Source organism: Mauremys reevesii, linkage group 4, assembly GCF_016161935.1.
Source record: "Mauremys reevesii isolate NIE-2019 linkage group 4, ASM1616193v1, whole genome shotgun sequence".
Lineage (NCBI taxonomy): Eukaryota > Metazoa > Chordata > Testudines > Geoemydidae > Mauremys > Mauremys reevesii.
This window is the reverse complement of record NC_052626.1, coordinates 69,630,033-69,649,949: the sequence shown is the minus strand read 5'-3', so window position 1 is coordinate 69,649,949 and position 19,917 is coordinate 69,630,033. Positions and strand designations below refer to the sequence as shown.

Below are 19,917 nucleotides of genomic sequence, written 5' to 3'. Positions count from 1 at the left end.
AAAAGAGTATTTGCTGGTCCTTTTATCCCCTTTTTTACAAGAGAAAACAGCTTTCTCCACCCCTTTTGGGCACGCCCCCTATTCAAGGCTATACTTTTTGACCTCCACAGAGCTGCCATTACTTTCCAACAGCTTGTGAATAGAATCCTCAGCCCCCACCATGAATATGCTGCAGACTACATAGACAACACTGTCATCCATAGTTCTCCCTGGGAAGACTACCTACAGCACTTAAAGGCAATATTGAAAGCCCTACAGGATGTGGGACTTACAGCCAACCCTGCAAAGTGTAAGTTAGCCATAGGTGAAGGAACCTGCGTGGGGTACCGCATAAGAGGCAGCCTGATGAAACTAGTGGTCAAAGGTACATGTCCTAACGTGTCACAACTCTAAGAAGATCTAGTGGGATGAGAAAATGAAGATGCTTTTAATGAACTGAAAACACGACTATGCCGGGTGCAGGTGCTTCTCAGCCCTAATTTTTTTCAGGAGTTTATACTGCAGATAGATGCCTCAGACATCCAACTTGGCACCGTACTCTCACAAGACTTTGGGAGAAAACACCCATTCCTCTACCTGAGTAGGAAGCTCTTTCCTAGAGAAAAGGTTTACTCAGTTATTGAAAAGGAGGCATTAGTAATTAAATAGGCTATGGATTCCCTTAGGTATTACCTGTTGAGTAGCCCCTTCTTCCTGGTCACAGATCACACTCCTCTCTGCTGGATTCACACCATGAAAGACACAAAGCCATGCATAAGGGGATGGTACCCTGCACTACAACCCTGCAGTTTCAGAATACTACACTGGGCAGAAAAGAAGCATGCTAACAATGATTTATTTTCACAGGAGATTGGGAATGGTGACAAACCACCCCAGGATGGCCTGTCCAGTTTAAGGCATGCCCTCTCACTGGTGGAAAGGACATTAATGAGCTCCTTTATGTTTGCTCAGCGCCAACACAGTGCTCCGCAAGGCTTGTTTTGCCTGGGGTAGTGGGGATGGGAGCCTAAAGGGAAAACCTGCCACAGAAAGGGGCGGTGAACTGGAAGAGGACTGCTCCACCTCAGACAGCTGAGACAAGTTCACTGAGAGAGAGACAGCAGCAAACCTCACCTCTCCTGAAGCTGCAAAACCCAAGCTCAGAGCAGTATGCCCCATGAGGAGGGGCTGGAAGTAGACCCCATTTTACTAAGCCCAAAGGGCTGACCCAGGAAGACTGCCTGAGATCCAGGTTATCCTTACCTCTCTTTATTTTCCTATGGACTCTGCTCTTTCACAAGGGAAGAAAGAGGGGAGAGGACTTCTCATCCACTGGGGTAGGGGGTGGGAAAGAGAAAGAAAATATAAGGACTGGAAGCGGGGTGTGGATGGAACTTGAGAGGACCCCTGTCCCTTACAGACATCAGTGACTTTTGCAGATAATTTTATCATTTTATCATTTACAATGTAATGTGATATTACTCTGAAAAGTGACTAAAAAGCGTTATTACCTCACCCACCTAAAAATGACATTGTCGAGTTTCGTTTTTCTCTTAAGATGAAATCTCATTGACTTCAGTGTGGCCAGGATTTCACCCTTAATGATTGCTATATTCAATCAAAAACTATGCTAGAAAATTTTTAAGGAGTATGATTAAGTACTCAAAAGTCAGGAAATAGAAATATAATGATTGCATGCACAACCTTAAATTGGATCTTTTGTGCATAGTAATTGTAAATGAACTTTAATTACATGATCACAAAACTATTTTAAAAATACAGTATAATCTCATACACTTTTCTATAACCTCAGATACAAATATACTATTTATAGTATCTTTAAACACCAGACAGAATTATCAAGTCATTTTTAAACACATACAATAAGCAAAGTGAATGAGTGAAGGGTGCCTTATCAAGATCCTCACTATGCACCATTACAAAGATAAATGAGGCAATAATTCATTGCTCTGTAAATATTCACCTTAAAGGAAAGACCAGGTCTGGAAAATTTCATCCCGAAAGTTGCATCTTTGAAAGTTACAGGAGACTGAAAATAGCACGTGTTGGTCAATTTATAAATTAAAAGGTTTGTTTTTCTAACATTGAGCCATGCAAAATCAACCTGGGATCTGAGAGTTAAGTAGGTTCTTTTGTTCTTCTGTATCAGCACCAGTAATAAAGATTCTGGAAGCCTAGTTATGCCATCAGTGATATCTGTGCAACACCACTGTCTTAAATAGTGTTAGTTGGGAATTTTTTGACCAAATGGCTTTTCATTGGGAAATGCCAGTTCACTGAAATGAAAATGTTTTGCAAAACATTTCAGTTCTTCTTATAGTGGCCTCTGCATATTTCCCTTCTTCAGATGCACCAGCTGCATGCAGCTCAAACAGTGGAACTTATGTTAGCAGAACTTGTCGAAGCCTCCACATGCCCTTCTGCATCTCCCCTAACTGTTCCAAATTATTCTAGCAGTATAGCTATAAAAGGGGTAAGGGAGAGAGCATTTCAGCTGCCTTGGTTCCTTCCAAATACCAGCCATGATGAATCAGCAACTACTCCAGAAAGAACCCGAATCCCTTCTATAGGGTAGTGACCCATGGTTACTATGTGAGTTTTAAATAGTTTTATACAGAATAGATTTCATAGTTGTAAATATATTTGATATTTTAGTCTTAGTATAGCTGTGTTTATCTTCAATACTGACAGAAAAGTTTTCCATGTTGGATCCAGGAAATATTGACTCTGGGAAAAGGAAAGTGTCTTCTAGTAACACTGTTCCAGTGACGCTGTTTCTATGAAGAAGAGCAGAAAAGTGGAGGAACAAAATTTTTGCCTCCAGCAATGATGCCATCCAGTTGCCCAGCTAGATATTTCAGTAAGTCTTGGAGCACTCGGAAGTTCCAGAAGACTGGAAGAAAGCTAATGTGCCAGGTTTTAAAACCGGGTAAACTGGATGACCCAGTAATTACAGGCCTGTCAGCCTGACATTGATCAAGATAATGGAGCAGCTGATACAGGACTCAATAAAGAATTAAAGGAAGATAATATAATTAATGCAACTCAACAGAAGTTTATGGAAAATAGAGCCTCTCAATCTAACTTGATTTTTTTTATTAGATTACAAGTTTGGTTGATAAAGGTAATGTTGATATAATATATTTAAACTTCTGCAAGGCATTTGACTTAGTACTACATAACATTTTGATTAAAAACTAGAATAATATAAAACTAACATGGCACACATTAAATGGATTAAAAACTGGCTGGTAGGTCTCCAAATGTAACTGTTAACAGGGAACCATCATCAAGTGGATCTTTTTCCAGTGGTGGCCTTCAGGGATTGGTTCTTGGCTATGAATTATTTAACATTTTTATCAATGGAAGGAGACATAAAATCATCACTGATTAAGTTTGCTGATGATCACCATGATCAGTGATCCAATATTATTAACCAGACAAAGTGAAAAATCTCTGGCAATTCACCAAGAATCATTTTCAGATGATGAAGAGCAAGTAGTCATTCAGGAATTCCCAGAATTAGATCCTGAAACGGATGTGTAAACATCACCAGACAGGAATGTGGGGATTTCTTCAGCCACTTCTCTTTTGCAGGATACCGTAGCTTTCCAAGAGCTAATGCAGAGAATGGCTGCTACTTTGAAGCTACTTACCTCCACTGAGGAGGTAACAGCCCACCCAATTTTTGACATCTTGGGTAATCAATCTTCAGGTAGAATATCATCACCTTTCATGGGTGACTTCTACAACATAAAAGATCAATCTGGGCAAATCCTTCTTCAGTCCAACCTGATCCAAAAAAGTGGACAAACTCTGTATCAAGGAGAGTTTTGATATTTTCATACACACCCATCATCTAGTTCTGCAGTAGCCAAACACAAGTTACTGGGCTCGATGCAGAGGAAACTGGGTAAAATCTATAGTCTATATTATACAGGAAGTCAGATTAGATGACCTACTGATCCCTTCTGCCCTTAAAATCTGTGAATCTATTAATGTAAATATAGGTGTGAAAGCAGGTTGGTGACTTATAATCATGAAGAAGAGGAGCAAAGAATGTAGGAAGATATTTTTGCATTGGTGAAATCAGCAACTTGGTCATGAGAAAATTCTACCATAGATGAGTTGCGAAGTCCTACGTAACCAATATAAAACTGAAATCAGTTCAGCTCTGGACAATGAATGGATAGCCCAGCAAGTCATTTCAGGTTATGAAGGGAGCAAGTCATTTCAGGTTATGAAGGGAGCAAAGTGAATTGTTATCTGATGGCTAAGCACACAGAGAAAATTATGTAAAAAAGCCAGAAAGCATGACTAATGAACATGTGCCAATTAAATATTAAACTGATCTATATCATGCCTATACATCAAGAGCCCTTGGAATAGGGAATTCTCTCAAAAAGCAGAATACATTTAGCAGCGATGCTCACAGGAGTTCCGTATGCCATTGATCAAAACTGAGCTGTAGAAAAGTATCAACAGTTTCTTGAAATGCCATCGAAAAAAGAGAAAAAAAATTGTACTCTAGATGTAGGAGAAATCAAAGAAATCAAGCAGTATGTTCAAAAGGAGTAAGAGGTGAGGTGGAAATAAAATGGAATGGTAGACCTAAGACACACAACGTAGCTACTGAAGTGGAGGAAGCAGCCCTAAGAAATGGACTGATAAAATTATACACCAGTTCTGAGCTGAAGCGTAAAAGGACAACTGGGTAGATGCTTTATTTCTGTGTAGCACAAAAATATAGCAACAATTAGTGATTCAAGCACATCAGTGAAGTACTAAACAGGTCAGAAGTACAATTGTGATTTGATTTTCTGGAGTGAAAATTAGTCTAGAGGAATTAAACATAAACCACATTTCTCTTTGCCTGACCCTTTCACCACAGAAGCAGGGGAGAGATGAGTATTAAAAATAGATTTGTTATTCATAATTGTTACAAAGGACAAAGATTTTTATTGGATTCATTTTTCTACATGTGCTGCAGTTTTTGAATGTAATAGTCATTTTTACAATTATGTTTCTAGAGCAAGATCCTCCACTAGTATGAAAAATCATAATTGCATTGACTTCTAAGGAACAACATTGATTTACATAATATGTGAATTTACCCCTCAATTTTAGTTTGTATGGAACATCTGAATTGTAAACAAAGTCAAACGACATAAATGAAAGATGTACAAATATTATTCCAAGGAGTCTTGTTTGTTTGAGGTTTATAAAATTGTTTTTATAGCACCACTAAAGAGTTCTGCCAAATACCATGTTCCTGACCTGGAGGGACTATAGTCTGAAAACACAGCAGGTACAATTCTATGCAGGGCAGGCAAAAAGGAGGCTGTAAGTCCCTTTGTCTCTCCTGCCCTTAGTTGCACTGCAGATTGAGAATCTTGTTTTCAAGTGATTACAACTTTTCTTTAAATATTATTTGGTGGGGGGGCTATAATTTTAAATTGGAAATACTATTCTGAATAATTTTTAGAGATTTCTAAAAAGGATTTCTTGTTTTTCTCCCTCTCTAAGGTCTCAGCAGTGGGCTTGGTACTAAAGGAGCCTACTTTACAGGCAGAGGGATATTAAACATAGTACCAGTAAAATCAACAGTTTGGGGGGAAGGGTTAAAGTGCTTCTTGGATGAGAATTTCCAGTTCTCAGTGTTCCAGGGTTAGCTGGCTAAACCCTAGTGTTCTGTGAGTGTATAAAGACAGCTGCAGCGGCACAAGAATCAGCAAACAGAGCTATAAACAGGGGAGTTTAACAGTGGGAGTTTGCAAGGGGAGTTTGGGGGGAAGACTAAGGGTACGTCTACACTACGGGATTATTCCGATTTTACATAAACCGGTTTAGTAAAACAGATTGTATAAAATCGAATGCACGCGGCCACACTAAGCACATTAATTCGGTGGTGTGCGTCCACGGTCCGAGGCTAGCATCGATTTCTGGAGCGTTGCACTGTGGGTAGCTATTCCGTAGCTATCCCATAGTTCCCGCAGTCTCCCCCGCCCCTTGGAATTCTGGGTTGAGATCCCAGTGCCTGATGGGGCAAAAATCATTGTCGCGGGTGGTTCTGGGTAAATGTCGTCAGTCACTCCTTCCTCTGGGAAAGCAACGGCAGACAATCATTTCGCGCCCTTTTTCCCTGGATTGCCCTGGCAGACGCCATAGCATGGCAACCGTGGAGCCTGTTTTGCCTTTTGTCACTGTCACTGTATGTGTACTAGATGCCGCTGACAGAGGTGATTCAGCAGCGCTACACAGCAGCATTCATTTGCTTTTGCATGATAGCAGAGATGGTTATCAGCCGTTCTGTACCATCTGCTTCCATTGTAAATTGACAATGAGATGATGGTTACCAGTCCTTCTGTACTGTACTCTCTGCTGCTATCATGGGTGCCCCTGGCTGAGGTCGGCCGGGGGCGCAAAAGACAAAAATGGGAATGCTCCCCGAGTCAATCCCTCCTTTATGGTATCTAAAAATAGAATCAGTCCTGCCGAGAGTATGGGGCAAGTGTACTAGAGAACCAGTGTATCAGAGAACCAGAAAGCACAGCTGCTCCGTGTCAGATCCCGCAGAAATGATGAGCTGCATGCCATTCACAGGGGGTGCCCCTGCAACAATCCCACCTGTTGATTCCCTCCTCCCCCAGCCTTCCTGGGCTACCGTTGCAGTGTCCCCCCATTTGTGTGATGAAGTAATAAAGAATGCAGGAATAAGAAACAGTGACTTGTTAGTGAGATAAAATGAGGGGAAGGCAGCCTCCAGCTGCTATGATAGTCCAGACAGGACATTAAGCAGTGTGGGGGAGAGGAGCCTAGCATCCCGCTGCTATGATAGTCTAGGCAGAACAGAATCTTTTCTTTACACGTGAAAGGCGGGGGCTGATGGAGCTCAGCCCCCTGTTGCTATGATGAAGACGGTTACCAGCCGTTCTGTACCATCTACTGGGAAGTAGTAGCACTCATGGGCTGATGATGAGGACGGATACCAGTCCTTCTGCACTGCACCATCTGCCACAAGGCTGATGATGATGACAGATATCAGTCATACTGCACCATCTGCCACCAGGGAGGGGGAAAGAGGATACTACAATTCACTGCTGCAGCATCGCGTCTACCAGCAGCATTCAGTAGATATAGGGTGACATTTAAAAGAGTCAAGAGACGATTTTTTTCCCTTTTACTTCTGGGGGTGGGGGGTGGTAAATTGATGAGCTATGCCCTGAACCACCACGGACAATGTGTTTGACCCTACAGGCATTGGGAGCTCAGTCAAGAATGCAAATGCTTTTCAGAGACTGCAGGAACTGTGGGATAGCTTGAGTCCTCAGTCCCCCCCTCCCTCCCTCCATGAGCGTCCATTTGATTCCTTGGCTTTCCGTTACGCTTGTCATGCAGCAGTGTGCTGAGTCCCTGCTGTGGCCTCTGTCTGGAGATTTTTTAAAAATGCTTTGGAATTTCGTCTTCTGTAACGGAGCTCTGATAGAACAGATTTGTCTGCCCATACAGCGATCACATCCATATGGTCCATGCTGGAGCTCTTTTTGGATTTGGGACTGCATCGCCACCCGTGTTGATCGGAGCTCCACGCTGGGCAAACAGGAAATGATATTCAAAAGTTCGCGGGGCTTTTGCTGTCTACCTGGCCACTGCATCCGAGTTCAGATTGCTGTCCAGAGCGGTCACAGTGGTGCACTGTGGGATACCGCCCGGAGGCCAATACCGTCGATTTGCGGCCACACTAACCCTAATCCGATATGGTAATACCGATATTAGCGCTACTCCTCTCGTTGGGGAGGAGTACAGAAACCAGTTTAAAGAGCCCTTTATATCAGTTTAAAGGGCCTCTTAGTGTGGACGGGTGTGGCGTTAAATTGGTTTAACGCTCCTAAAATCGGTTTAAACGTGTAGTGTAGACCAGGCCTAAGAGGCAGGCAGAGGAACAGACAGGCTAGTGAAAGGAGTGTGTGGTGTTCTGACAGTGTTTTGGTGCTCGTTGGGGGTTTGTTTTGCTGTGGGTGGTGGAGGTGTGGTTTGGTTTGTGTTTCTCGGATTTACAGGATTTAGGCGGGAAGCCTATGACAGATACAGAGGTAGCAGTGGCAGTGGAAGACACAATGAAGATGACTGGATGTGGAAGCTGTGGCATGTACATGATCCTGGAGGGGGTACCTGAAAAGAGTTTCATCTGGATGAAGTGCCACCTGATAGAGCTGATGGAAGAAAAGATCCGAGGATTGGAGATGCAGGTTAAACTCTGGTTGAGTTTAGAAGGGGGTTCGAGCAGATGATGGAGCAAAGACATGAGGAGTCTGAATGGAAAAGCTCAGACTTGCAGATGGAAGCAGAACCAAAGAACTATGAGGGGAGACTGCTGGGTGAGGAAAGTGGACAGTGGAAGCATGTGACTAAGAGAACCAGGCAGAAGAAAAGACATGCTAGTGAAGGAGAAATAGAGCTCAGGAACAGGTTTGCGGAGTTGCAAAATGAAGAAGGGGCACAGAAGGTGGTCGCTGAAGGTGAGAGGGCAAGGAAGAAGAGAAGAGCAGCTAGTCCTAAAGGAAGAGGGGAAGAGTCAGTGGAGATAATAACACCAAATATGAGCCCCAGGAGGTTACAGGATGGGTTGCAGAGGATTGCAAGGGAGAATAGGAATCGAGAGGACTTGCAGCCAGAGGGAACAGGGGATAGACCAGAGAATCGCACCATCACCATGAAAAGGCAGGTCTACATGATTGGGGACTCCTTACTGAGAAGAATAGACAGACCTGTAACCAGAGCTGATCCAGAGAACAGAAGGATGTGCTGGGTGCTAAGATATGGGATGTGGACCTGAGGCTGAAGAGGATCCAAATGGGAGCAGGAAAAAATCCACTGATTGTCCTTCATGTGGGAACAAATGATATGGCTAGATACTCACTGGAGTGTATCAAGGGAGACTATGCCAGGCTGGGAAAGATGCTTAAGGAAATTGAGGCTCAGGTGATCTTCAGTGGGATTCTGACTGTTCCTAGAGAAGGGCAACAAAGGTGTGACAAGGTTATGATGATCAACAGATGGCTCAGGCAGTGGTGCTATAAGGAGGGCTTTGGGATGTATGGCCACTGGGAGGCATTCATGGACAGAGGACTGCTCTCTCAGTATGGACTTCACCCGAGTAGGGAGGGAATAGACTTCTTAGGATGGAGGCTGGCACAAACTGATTAAGAGAGCTTTAAACTAGGAATTGGGAGGAGATGGTTGGGAGATGTCCAGGTAATCTCCACGCCAAATTTTTAACATTGAGAGGGAAGAAAATGAAGTAAGAAAGGATACAGCTGTGGGTAGGAGAATGGACATAAGGAGGAAGGGTAGTGTAGATACCAGGATAATAGGTGAGAATGTGCTAATAAAGTTTTTGGATGACACAAAGCTGGGAGGTATTGCCAATACAGAGAAGGACCAGGATGACCTTGTAAACTGGAGTAATAGTAATAGGATAAAATTTAATAGTGAAAAGTGCAAGGTCATGCATTTAGGGATTAATAACAAGAATTTTTGTTATAAGTTGGGGACGCATCAGTTGGAAGTAACAGAGGAGGAGAAGAACCTCGGAGTATTGGTTGATCACAGGATGACTGAGCCGCCAATGTGATATGGCCATGAAGAAAGCTAATGTGGTCTTGGGATGCATCAGGTGAGGTATTTCCAGTAGAGATAAGGAGGTGTTAGTACCGTTATACAAGGCACTGGTGAGACCTCATCTGGAATACTGTGTGCAGTTCTGGTCTCCCATGTTTAAGAAGGATGAATTCAAACTGGAACAGGTGCGCAGAAGGGCTACTAGGATGGTCCGAGGAATGGAAAACCTGTCTTATGAAAGGAGACTCAAAGAGCTTGGCTTGTTTAGCCTAACCAAAAGAAGGCTGGGGAGATATGATTGCTCTCTATAAATATATCAGAGGAATAAATATCAGGGAGAGAGAGAGAAATTATTTAAGCTCAGTACCAATGTGGACACAAGAACAAATGGATATAAAATGGCCATCAGGAAGTTTAGACTTGAAATTAGATGAAGGTTTCTAACCCTCAGAGGAGTGAAGTTCTGGAACAGCCTTCCAAAGGCAGCAGTGGGGGCAAAAGACATATCTGGCTTCAAGACTAATCTTGATAAGTTTATGGAGCGGATGGCATGATGGGATAGCCTAATTTTGGCAATTAATTGATCTTTGTCTATTAGCAGTAAATATGCCAAATGGCCTGTGATGGGATGTTAGATGGGGTGGGATCTAAGTTACTACAGAGAATTCTTACCTGGGTGTCTGGCTGGCAAGTCTTGCCCACATGCTCAGAGTTTAGCTGATTGCCATATCTGAGGTCAGGAAGGAATTTTCCTCCAAGGCAGATTGGCAGAGGCCCTGGGGGGGTTTTGCCTTCCTCTGCAGCATGGGGCCAATGGGTCACTTACTGGAGGATTCTCTGCACCTTGATGTCTTTAAACCACGATTTGAGGACTTCAGTAGCTCAGACATATGTTAGGGGTTTGATAGTGGGTGGGTGAGATTCTGTTGCATGCGTTGTGCGGGAGGTCAGACCATACAATCATAATTGTCCCTTCTGACCTTAAAGTCTATGATTCTATGAAGTGTTTTTACTGTAATTTGGATGAACACATAATTACAACCTGTTATCATTTCTCTCAGTATTTTGGAAATGAGAAAATAAATACATTTAAAATCAACATAGGATACATTTCCTTGTGGTTTTAAAGATCTATGTGGTCCAATTAAAGCTTCTAAAGTAGAATGAAATTCTGGTTTGCTGCCTGATATAAAGGAACTGATTTTTCTTTAGTGTAGGCAGTAGTTAAGAATTATAACTGTACCTCAGCATATTTATGGAACAGCTATAATATCTAGTTACTTACCGTTTAGTTTATATAAAGAACCGCTTTAAAAAAAAATATTTATCTTTGGCTACATTGTATGATGTCACATTAAATGTATTATTTTCTTTTTTAGCAATGCCTTAAAATGTGGTCAGTGGCTACGCTTACTCTTGGAACTGGAGGTGTGATTCTCAGCTTGAATAGAGATACACACACTAGATCTCATTGAGCTAACAGGCTAAAAATAGAAGTGTAATCACTATATCAATGGGCAGTGGTGAATGGTAGTATGGGCTAGCCACCTTGATTACAAACCTACCTAGATCCTGTGGGTACATACTTGGGTGGCTACCTAGTGCTGCTGCTCACCTCTGTATATGCTGCCGTGGGTATACTATTATTTTTAGCACCCTTGCTGTCATTGGGGTAGCATATGTTTACTTAAACTGAGAATCATATCCCCAGTTCCAAGTATAGACATAGCTAATGTGTCACTGAATGATGGCAAAACTGAAGCACATTAAATATGTATTCTATAAAGCTGATTGTAGTTTTTTTTTTGTCTAAATAAGATGATGAAATGGAGATGCTGTGTTAAGAAAACTAATATAAACTCCTCTTCCTGCTATTCTGACACTGACAGATTTTGCTCATGATAGACTTTTTTTGAAAATGTGCAATATAAAACTTTGCAAAAAAAACATTACTCCACTGAAGTCCTGTTGAGTCATCATATGAGACTTAATACTATTGAAAGTAATTGAGACAAATACTGTTGCTAGGTGATAAAGAAGCTCTGACAAAATGTCATCTTTTTTTTAAAAACCAAATTGTTCCTATCTGTTTTGCTGATGAACATCTTAGATTATTAAAATTTAAGGAATTTTAAGGTTTAATCTGCTGTCACTATTGATTTTTGGGGCTTTTTTTTTTCGGGGACGGGGGGAGAGACGGACGACATTTCACTCAGTTTGGAAGATCAAATTTCGTAACTGCCCAGTTATGTGCTGCTCCATGTGTGACATGTTATGCACATTATTTAATATTCTTATATGGAAATAATTTGCATATAACTATAAACTTCTGCTTAAAAAAAGATCAGTCTGTCTAACCAACAGTGCAGATGGCTCCAACATGAAAAACAGAATTCATAGGAGCGATTCTGGACTCCATGATAGGGATGTCTTATCTATCTTCAGAAAGATTTCAAGCCATTCTGGATCTATGTACCCCTCCCCAGACTCCAGAACATCAATTAGAGTGTGCCACAGACTGCTAGGCCACATGGCATCATGCACCTCCATGATTCAGCATGCCAAACCTCATATGTGCTGCATGGAAGGGTGGTTGAAGGCTGTATATCAGCCAAGTAGACATCAATTGGAAATGCTAGTTCATATTCCACCATTAATCTTATCGTTAAAGTGGTGGTAGACCCCACAAAAGTTTGCAGTAGATTCCATTCTCCTACACACACTTCCATCTAAGACTGGAGATGAATGCCATTTGAATGAAAATACAGGGGTTATGGACTGCTCAAGAGGAAAAGCTTCACATAAAGATCCTGGATTTAAAAGCCACTTATTAAACATGCTCAGTTTTCCTCCCAGCCATCAAGGGTCTTACTATACAAGTCATGATGAATAGCACTATGATCGTGTCTTATATAAATAATCAGGATGGCGCAAAATCCACTCCACTATGTCAAGAGGCTGTATGACTTTGGAACTTCTGCATCCACCATGAGGGCAACTGAGGGAAGTTCATCTACCAGGAATACAGAACATACTGGTAGATCACTTTGGCAGAGAAATTGTAGATGACCACAAGTAGTCCATATATGACAGTGATTCTGTAAACTATATTCCTCAAGTGGAATCTCCTGACCATAGACCTGTTTGCTAACAGAGAGAACTAGAAGCGTCTTCGCTTCTGCTTCAGAAAGGGTCAGAGCCATCTGTTTTCAATGCATTCCTGATTGCATGGTCCTTAGGCCTTCTGTTATGCATATCCCCTGATTCCATTAATACCCAGGATTCTCAGAAAGCTCAAGCAGGAATCTGACAAAATGATCATGATAGCCCCAGCCTGTCCAAGGCAATTTTGGTACCTATATCTCTGAAATCTCTCCATTCAATCTCTGATACACTTATCTCTAAAACCAGACCTGGTACATCAGAATTGTGGCCAAGTCCTGCATTCTGATACATACACACTTCATCTCACAGCATGAACGCTAGCTGACTGGTTTCATCAGAAAGAATATGTTCCTCAGGGGTTAAAAACATTCTCATTCACAGCAAAAAGGATTCCAACAGACACATTTATTCTCCAAAATGGAAGAAGTTTTCAATATAGGGATGAAGTAGCCTTGTACAACCTCCCAATTACCTTGGTTGTAAAACAGGAGAAATCATAGTTGCCTGCCTCATGGCCTAGATCAGTAATAAGGGTTGTGAGCTGCACAGAAATATTAACAGCACTTAATCAAAGAGATTAGATCATATTCCATGGTCTCCTGGCTGCCAGTCTAATGTGTCTTCCTATAGGCCAAAGGGTGTTGTGTAAGAGAGTCTCTCTCTGTCTCTATGTTACCTGAGATGAGGGCAGGTTTGACAGATCTGCCAAATGCAAGGATCATGCATGGGGAATGACACTTTGAAGGTCTGAAACTAGATTGTTCACTTTCACTCTCTGATTTTCAGGCAAATCCATGACAATTAGAGCTGTGAAGAGAAAGGTAATTCCATTTTGTGGAGGATTTAATTCTTTTTTTAATTTGGTTTCCTTCTGATTTGGAATGGTATCAGAGGCAGTCCACATGGCAGGCTACCTCAGACCCTGGAAACTGTAGAGTTACCAACTTTGAGGCAGTCTGCATGGCTGCTGAGGAACTGGTCAGGCGATCTGGCAGAAAACCAGGTAGGTGGGATTCCATTGGACCCTTACCTGGGTTCTACTGGAACTCTGGTGAAATCGAAACATCTGTGCAAAATTTTTCAATTTTGACAAATAGGCAAATTTTGATGAGAAAATGTTTTGCTGAACTTTTCCAGTCAGCTCTAATAGTAATATTATATTTGGGTTTCCAGTATTACAGGGAAAGGTTCAAATGAAACTATTTTCATTTAATTGGGGGAAAAGAAGTTTCATGAAAAAATAACCATAGGATTTGTAAAATCCTTTATTAAAAAAGTTATATTAAACATATATCTGGGGCTTAAGCTAAATTGATGGCATTCTTTCAAAACATTATGGTTAGTTTCATGACCATCAATACTCTTTTAGCCTTTTTCAGACTCAAGACAGTATTCACATCTAATCTCATGTTTCAAGTCATCACCTTATCTGTCGCCAGCAGTCACAAAAAATAGTTCTTCCTTTCCCCATATAACATTATAGAAAAATGACAATGCATTCACCTTTTTCTGAAGAATCAAGTCCAACTGCTAGGGTAGGGATATCTGACTAAATGAAATGCTAGTCTGAATAGTTTCTAGATACTATGATGATGGGCACATTAGACATACTGAAGATAAATAGATGCATAATGTTATTTGGGGGGGGGAATATTTTGCCACTTCTTGCATAGAAGTCTGGTGTGATTACTGTAGCAGCATCTGGATTTATTACTAAGTACTGGCCCCCCAGTCCAACTTAATTTGAGAAGAAATATCTGAATAATATTTGATAACAAATAAAACCATCTCTGCTGGCCTAGAAATTCACTTTAAAAAACTACACTAACAAGTTTTATTAAAGGGACAATATGAACCTATAAAGACCAGTTTAGATGGGAACACCCCATGAAAACATGTCATGTAATACCTAGTTCTAAGAAGACACCATGTTAAAGGGTTCATTTTGCTCCCTACTGTGCCTATTGCAGGTTTTGAAGGATATCAGTATGGTCATGCCTGAACCATTTCCTGCCTATATTGAGTTTGTGGTACAGTCCATGTGTTGGTTTAAAATGCAGTTTTGATAGAAAATACAAATTCTGTTTTATTTGAATGAAATTTTCATCCAGTGCTAAAAGTCAGTATTGAATTTTCATCATGGAGCTATGAGTTTTCTCAGTCCAGTCTTGGAACCATACTGGGTCCTTGAAAGTGCTGATGTGTAGTAGGGAGCAGAGAAAAGGTGAGTGAGAAGCAGTGATCACCTTTCTGCTGCTCTTTTAGGCATACAGCATTCACTTAATTTGTATTCTTGAATCTTTCCACCGAGAAGCTTACAGCAGTGTTGCTCTGATAATCATCAGGCCATTCCAGTTGAAATTAGAGCATGGAAACCACAGTCACCGCAAGGAATAGTATATTGACATATGCTGGGGAATTTAGGCCCAGATCCTCAAAGGTATCTAGATTCCTAACTTCTATTCAGACCTATGTTGAAATATGTGTGTGTAGTTCAGTATTGTAATGAAAAGTTATTAAAGTGTTAAAATTTTAAAAAATTATTTTCGTTTGGGACTCGGGAAGAATTCTCAATTTTCATTGAGAATCAATATCAATTTTCATTTACAAAACACATTGGTATTGGTGCCCAAATTACTCTGTCATATATTGGTCATAAACTCAAAAAGAGAGAGAGAGAAAAGTATCCGTATAAATTGTCATGTGGAACGTCTTAAAAATTCTCTTCATTGAATATATGAAGCTGAGTTTAATTATTAGTACTTGAAGATTTTTAAGTCTTAGGCATTTTTCAGATTTCTGTATTAACATTATATGCCAAATCTGACAGTGCTGATATTCTCTTTCAGGAGACACTGATAGACTGGTGTGATGAAAAGGAACTTAACTTGATTTTGACAACTGGAGGAACAGGGTTTGCACCACGAGACGTCACTCCAGAGGTGAGATATCCTGGATGCACAACAGTCTGCCCTTTAGCACATAAACTTCCTGACTTCTAGAAATTTCCTTCATTGACCTGATTGTGCAGTATCTCTGGACAGATTGGGTGATACCCAGCAAAGGAGCAGTAGCAGCAATAGGGAACAAGTACAGATGAATGTCTCTCATAGCTTACATTGTGAAGCCCTGTCTTCAGAGGACCAAAAAAAAGGCTTTTTGACTAAAACTTGTCATTGTACAGAATAGAGTTCCATCCCTCATACAAAAATAAAAAATACTATAGTATTCGGGAGTAATATTCCTAAACTCTACATTTAATTATTCCACTATACAGTTACCCTAGTGCTAATAAAGGGCACAATGTGACCTGCACTATGTGCCTGTAAAAGGGAGAAAGGAGATATAAGACATCCCTTTTATTCTCCAATATTGGATACACACATTACAGGTCACAATATGTGTGATATAGAGGGAAGAGAAGCCTCTGCAAGGCTGGTACTGCCCTTCCTACACTGTTGGCCAGAACTTTGACACTATGCCTGCTCCGCTGTGTTGAGAAGGGAGAGGTGGAAGGAATCTGCACCAGGTAAAAAGCTGGCACCGTTTCCTTCTCTCCTGGAGCAAGTGAGGAATCAGGAACTATACTATGACATTCACGATGTGGTTTCTCTTCTACTCCCAGGAAAGCGCAACTACATACTGGCTCTTGCTTGGGGCTTATGGTAAAACCACAATCTACTCCAGTGTTTTGAATCATATAATATAATTCCCAGTCAGATATGGAGATTAAAATAGAGTTAGGGTTGAGAGTATAGTTCAGTAATTTAAATGGAAAAACATTACAGAGAAGTGGTAATTGACTCCAGACCAAGCATTACAAACCCAAGAAATTCAGAGTTAAGGCTACATTTAAAAGACATCCAAATATGTTAAGGTAAGAAAGTCACAATAAAGGCAACAAAAAAAACCCTTTAACTCTGCATTCTAGTGACACCATGCAATAACTATATGATTATGATTAAGGTATTTTAGTGTTAGAGTTAAATTAACCTGATATTTTTAATCACTGGCGGCTGTGGGGGGAGAGAGGTTGCACTTTTTCCCTTCACGGTGTCACTAGAGAACAGAGTTAAGGTTGCTTAAGTGCCTTAAATATGTAATTCTGTAATTTAGCATGTCTGGATTTCTTTTAAGTGCTAATTTAACTCTGAATTTCCTGGGTTTGTAACACTTGATTTTGGATTGATTATAACATCTCCATAATGCTTTTTACTCTGAAATAGATGTTAAGTACTCTCAACCTCAACTCCATCTTAACATAGTTGTTTGTCTGGAAATGTCCTTGGGGGGGGGGGGCTAAAGGTCATTAAAAATGTCAGAAAACTAAACAAGAATCCCAAAGAAAATGTTATGTGCTATTTCTGATTATTCAGATATGTAGTATCAACTTAAATATATTCTTAAAACTTTTAAGGCAGATTCACTGGGACATGAGAGCACTGCAAAGCAACCAGAGAGTGCTGGCCAGTTACACCTGCTTTGCATTGTCAGAGCACCACAAAGTAGCCAAAATGTACTGGTGAATCTGGCCATCATTTTGCAATTGACTTATCGGTTTAGAGGACTGTATTACAGATAACTCTTTGTGAAAAGATGGGCAGGGGAGAGCCCAATTCCCAGGTTCTGATATTGCTGAACTTTAAGGGCTTAACCTCTGCTCCTGCCTAGTTCCCTAGTCAATACTGCCTTGGTGCACAGTGGAGTAGAGGCAGCAGAGTCACATGGAGCCTTTCAAGCAATGTCGCCCACAATGAGCTATGGAATCTCAAAGGGCAGTGGCAGTTGTGCCAAGTAATCTACCAATGAAAACTCTTCACACAAATGTACAGTCTCCCTCATACCACAGAGTCATTAAAACCAAAAGAATTATTACATTTAAATTAGTTATAGAATGGCGATGACGATTGATTGAGTTACGCTGAGACCACAATGGCCCTTTATCGGAGATGTTGAACTGACTGTCCCTGATCCTATGTAATCATGACAGCTAGATACAAAAATCATTAACAATTTAGAATGATTGCAACTTAATTTCTTCTAACATAACTTATTCACAAGATTTCATTTGATTATAACTATATGGAAAGTTTTAAGTGTCTGCATTATTGTTATTAAAAATCATTTGGGAAAAAATCAATAAGGATAAATAAAAAGTATTCCATTTAGGAAGGAACAATCAGTTGCACACATACAAAATGGGAAATGACTGCCTAGGAAGGAGTACTGCAGAAGGGGATCTGGGGGGTCATAATGGATCACAAGGTAAATATGAGTCAACAGGGTAAGACAGTTCCAAATAAAAGCAAACATTCTGGGATGTATTAGCAGGAGTGTTGTAAGTAAGACACGAGAAGTAATTCTTCTGCTGTACTCTGTGCTGATTAGGCCTCAGCTTGAGTATTGTGTCCAGTTCTGGGTGCCACATTTCAGGAAAGATATGGAGAAACTGAAGAAAGTCCAGAGAAGAGCAACAAAAATGTTTAAAGGTCTAGAAAACATGACCCAGGAGGGAAGATCAAAAAATTGGGGTTGCTTAATCTGGAGACAAGAAGATTGAGAGGGGGCATGATAACAGTATTCAAATACATAAACGGTTGTTACAAGGAGGAAGGAGAAAAATTGTTCTCCTTAACCCCTGAGGATAGGACAAGAAGCAATGGACTTGAATTACAGCAAGGGCAGTTTAGGCTGGGCATTAGGAAAAAATAACTAATGTCAGAATGGTTAAGCACTGGAATAAGTTGCCACGGAGGGGTTGTGGAATCTCCATCACTGGAGATTTTTAAGAGCAGGTTAGATATACCTCTATCAGGGATGGTCTAGATAATACTTAGTCCTGCCCATGAGTGCAGGGAACTGGACTTGGTGACCTCTCGAGGTCCCTTTCTTTCCTATGATTCCGTGAGTCTATGAAAAAAGAAAAGACTGCCTTACATTTCTCAAAGGGCCCAGTTTTTAATTAATTTTAACTCAAACTAACATTTATTTACTCCATGCATCTGAAGAAGTGAGGTTTTTTACCCATGAAAGCTTATGCCCAAATAAATCTGTTAGTCTTTAAGGTGCCACCGGACTCCTTGTTGTTTTTGTGGATATAGACTAACATGGCTACCCCCTGATATTTAACATTTCCTTATAAATTCTCAGAAAATTCTATAATCAAAGAGAAAGAGCTTTACATTTGGGAAGGATACGTTGTATTTTTCATATATAACAAAAAGGCTGAATCCCTACTTTAATTGCAAAATGAAACTGCCTTAACTATGAAATTGTTGCCATCACCTCCATAATATTGTCATTTCTAAGGGTTCTTTTTAGCAAATGTTGAAGGGAAAAAACCCTGTCTGTTGGCATTTAAGTGATATCAGCATGTTTAAAAAAAGAGTACTTAGCCCCAGAATGAATTATTTTCCTTTGAAGATAACTGGAAGGCAAATGCATAATAGAAAAACCAGTTGTTAAGATGTATTTAATTTTGTAAATAAATTTCAACTAAATTAAAATAATTTTACTAGAATATTGGAGTTATTAAAAATAAAAGTTTGTGACATAGGAAATTCATAATTAAGGTTCACAAACAACCTTTACTGTGACATTGTATCCCACCTATGGTCCACATATTTTTTGGAGCAGTATCTTAATCACATCAGGTCATTGCAATTATCAGAGGTAACCCAATCAATATATATTTTGAAGGATGAAGATTGTGCTCATTGCCTTATAAGGAATAGTGGCTATGAGACAGTAATTATGGACTGCATATGGAGAGATCAAAGGTTAGATGTTTCTTACTGCCACTGGGTGGTTAAATTTGAAGCAGTCTGTCTTTGTAGGTGATCCTGAATGGTGGTGGTGAGGGTGGTAGTTTCTTATCTACAGCCTGGATATGAACTGGAGCCAAAAGCCAGGAATTGCATTGCTGAGATAATCATGTAACTCTGGTTGTTGATATCTTTACTGTGTTCACTGGGATACTAGGGTTTGGGTGCATATTAGAAATGTGGTGTGAAATTGTTATTTGGCTTTATGGTGGCTTGATGTTAGGGGATGGTTGAGAGTTAAGGTTATTTGTGGAACCTCAGTTTTACATTTCCAGCCTTGTAATCCTTTTTTTCTAGAACTGCAAGA

General features: G+C 40.5%; 1 protein-coding gene across 17 annotated transcripts in view; it reads left to right on the top strand.

Annotated features, from left to right (window-relative positions):
* GPHN (gephyrin) overlaps window positions 1-19,917 on the top strand; it is a 572,379-nt gene that overhangs the window by 300,025 nt on the left and 252,437 nt on the right. For all 17 annotated transcript variants that reach the window (XR_005597335.1, XM_039533323.1, XM_039533330.1 and 14 more), the window contains one exon: window positions 15,636-15,728. Coding sequence is in view for 15 of the 17 variants with exons in the window: in XM_039533323.1 (XP_039389257.1) it covers window positions 15,636-15,728 (93 nt within the window). In the remaining 2 variants the exon portion in view is untranslated. The remainder of the gene's footprint in view (window positions 1-15,635; window positions 15,729-19,917) is intronic.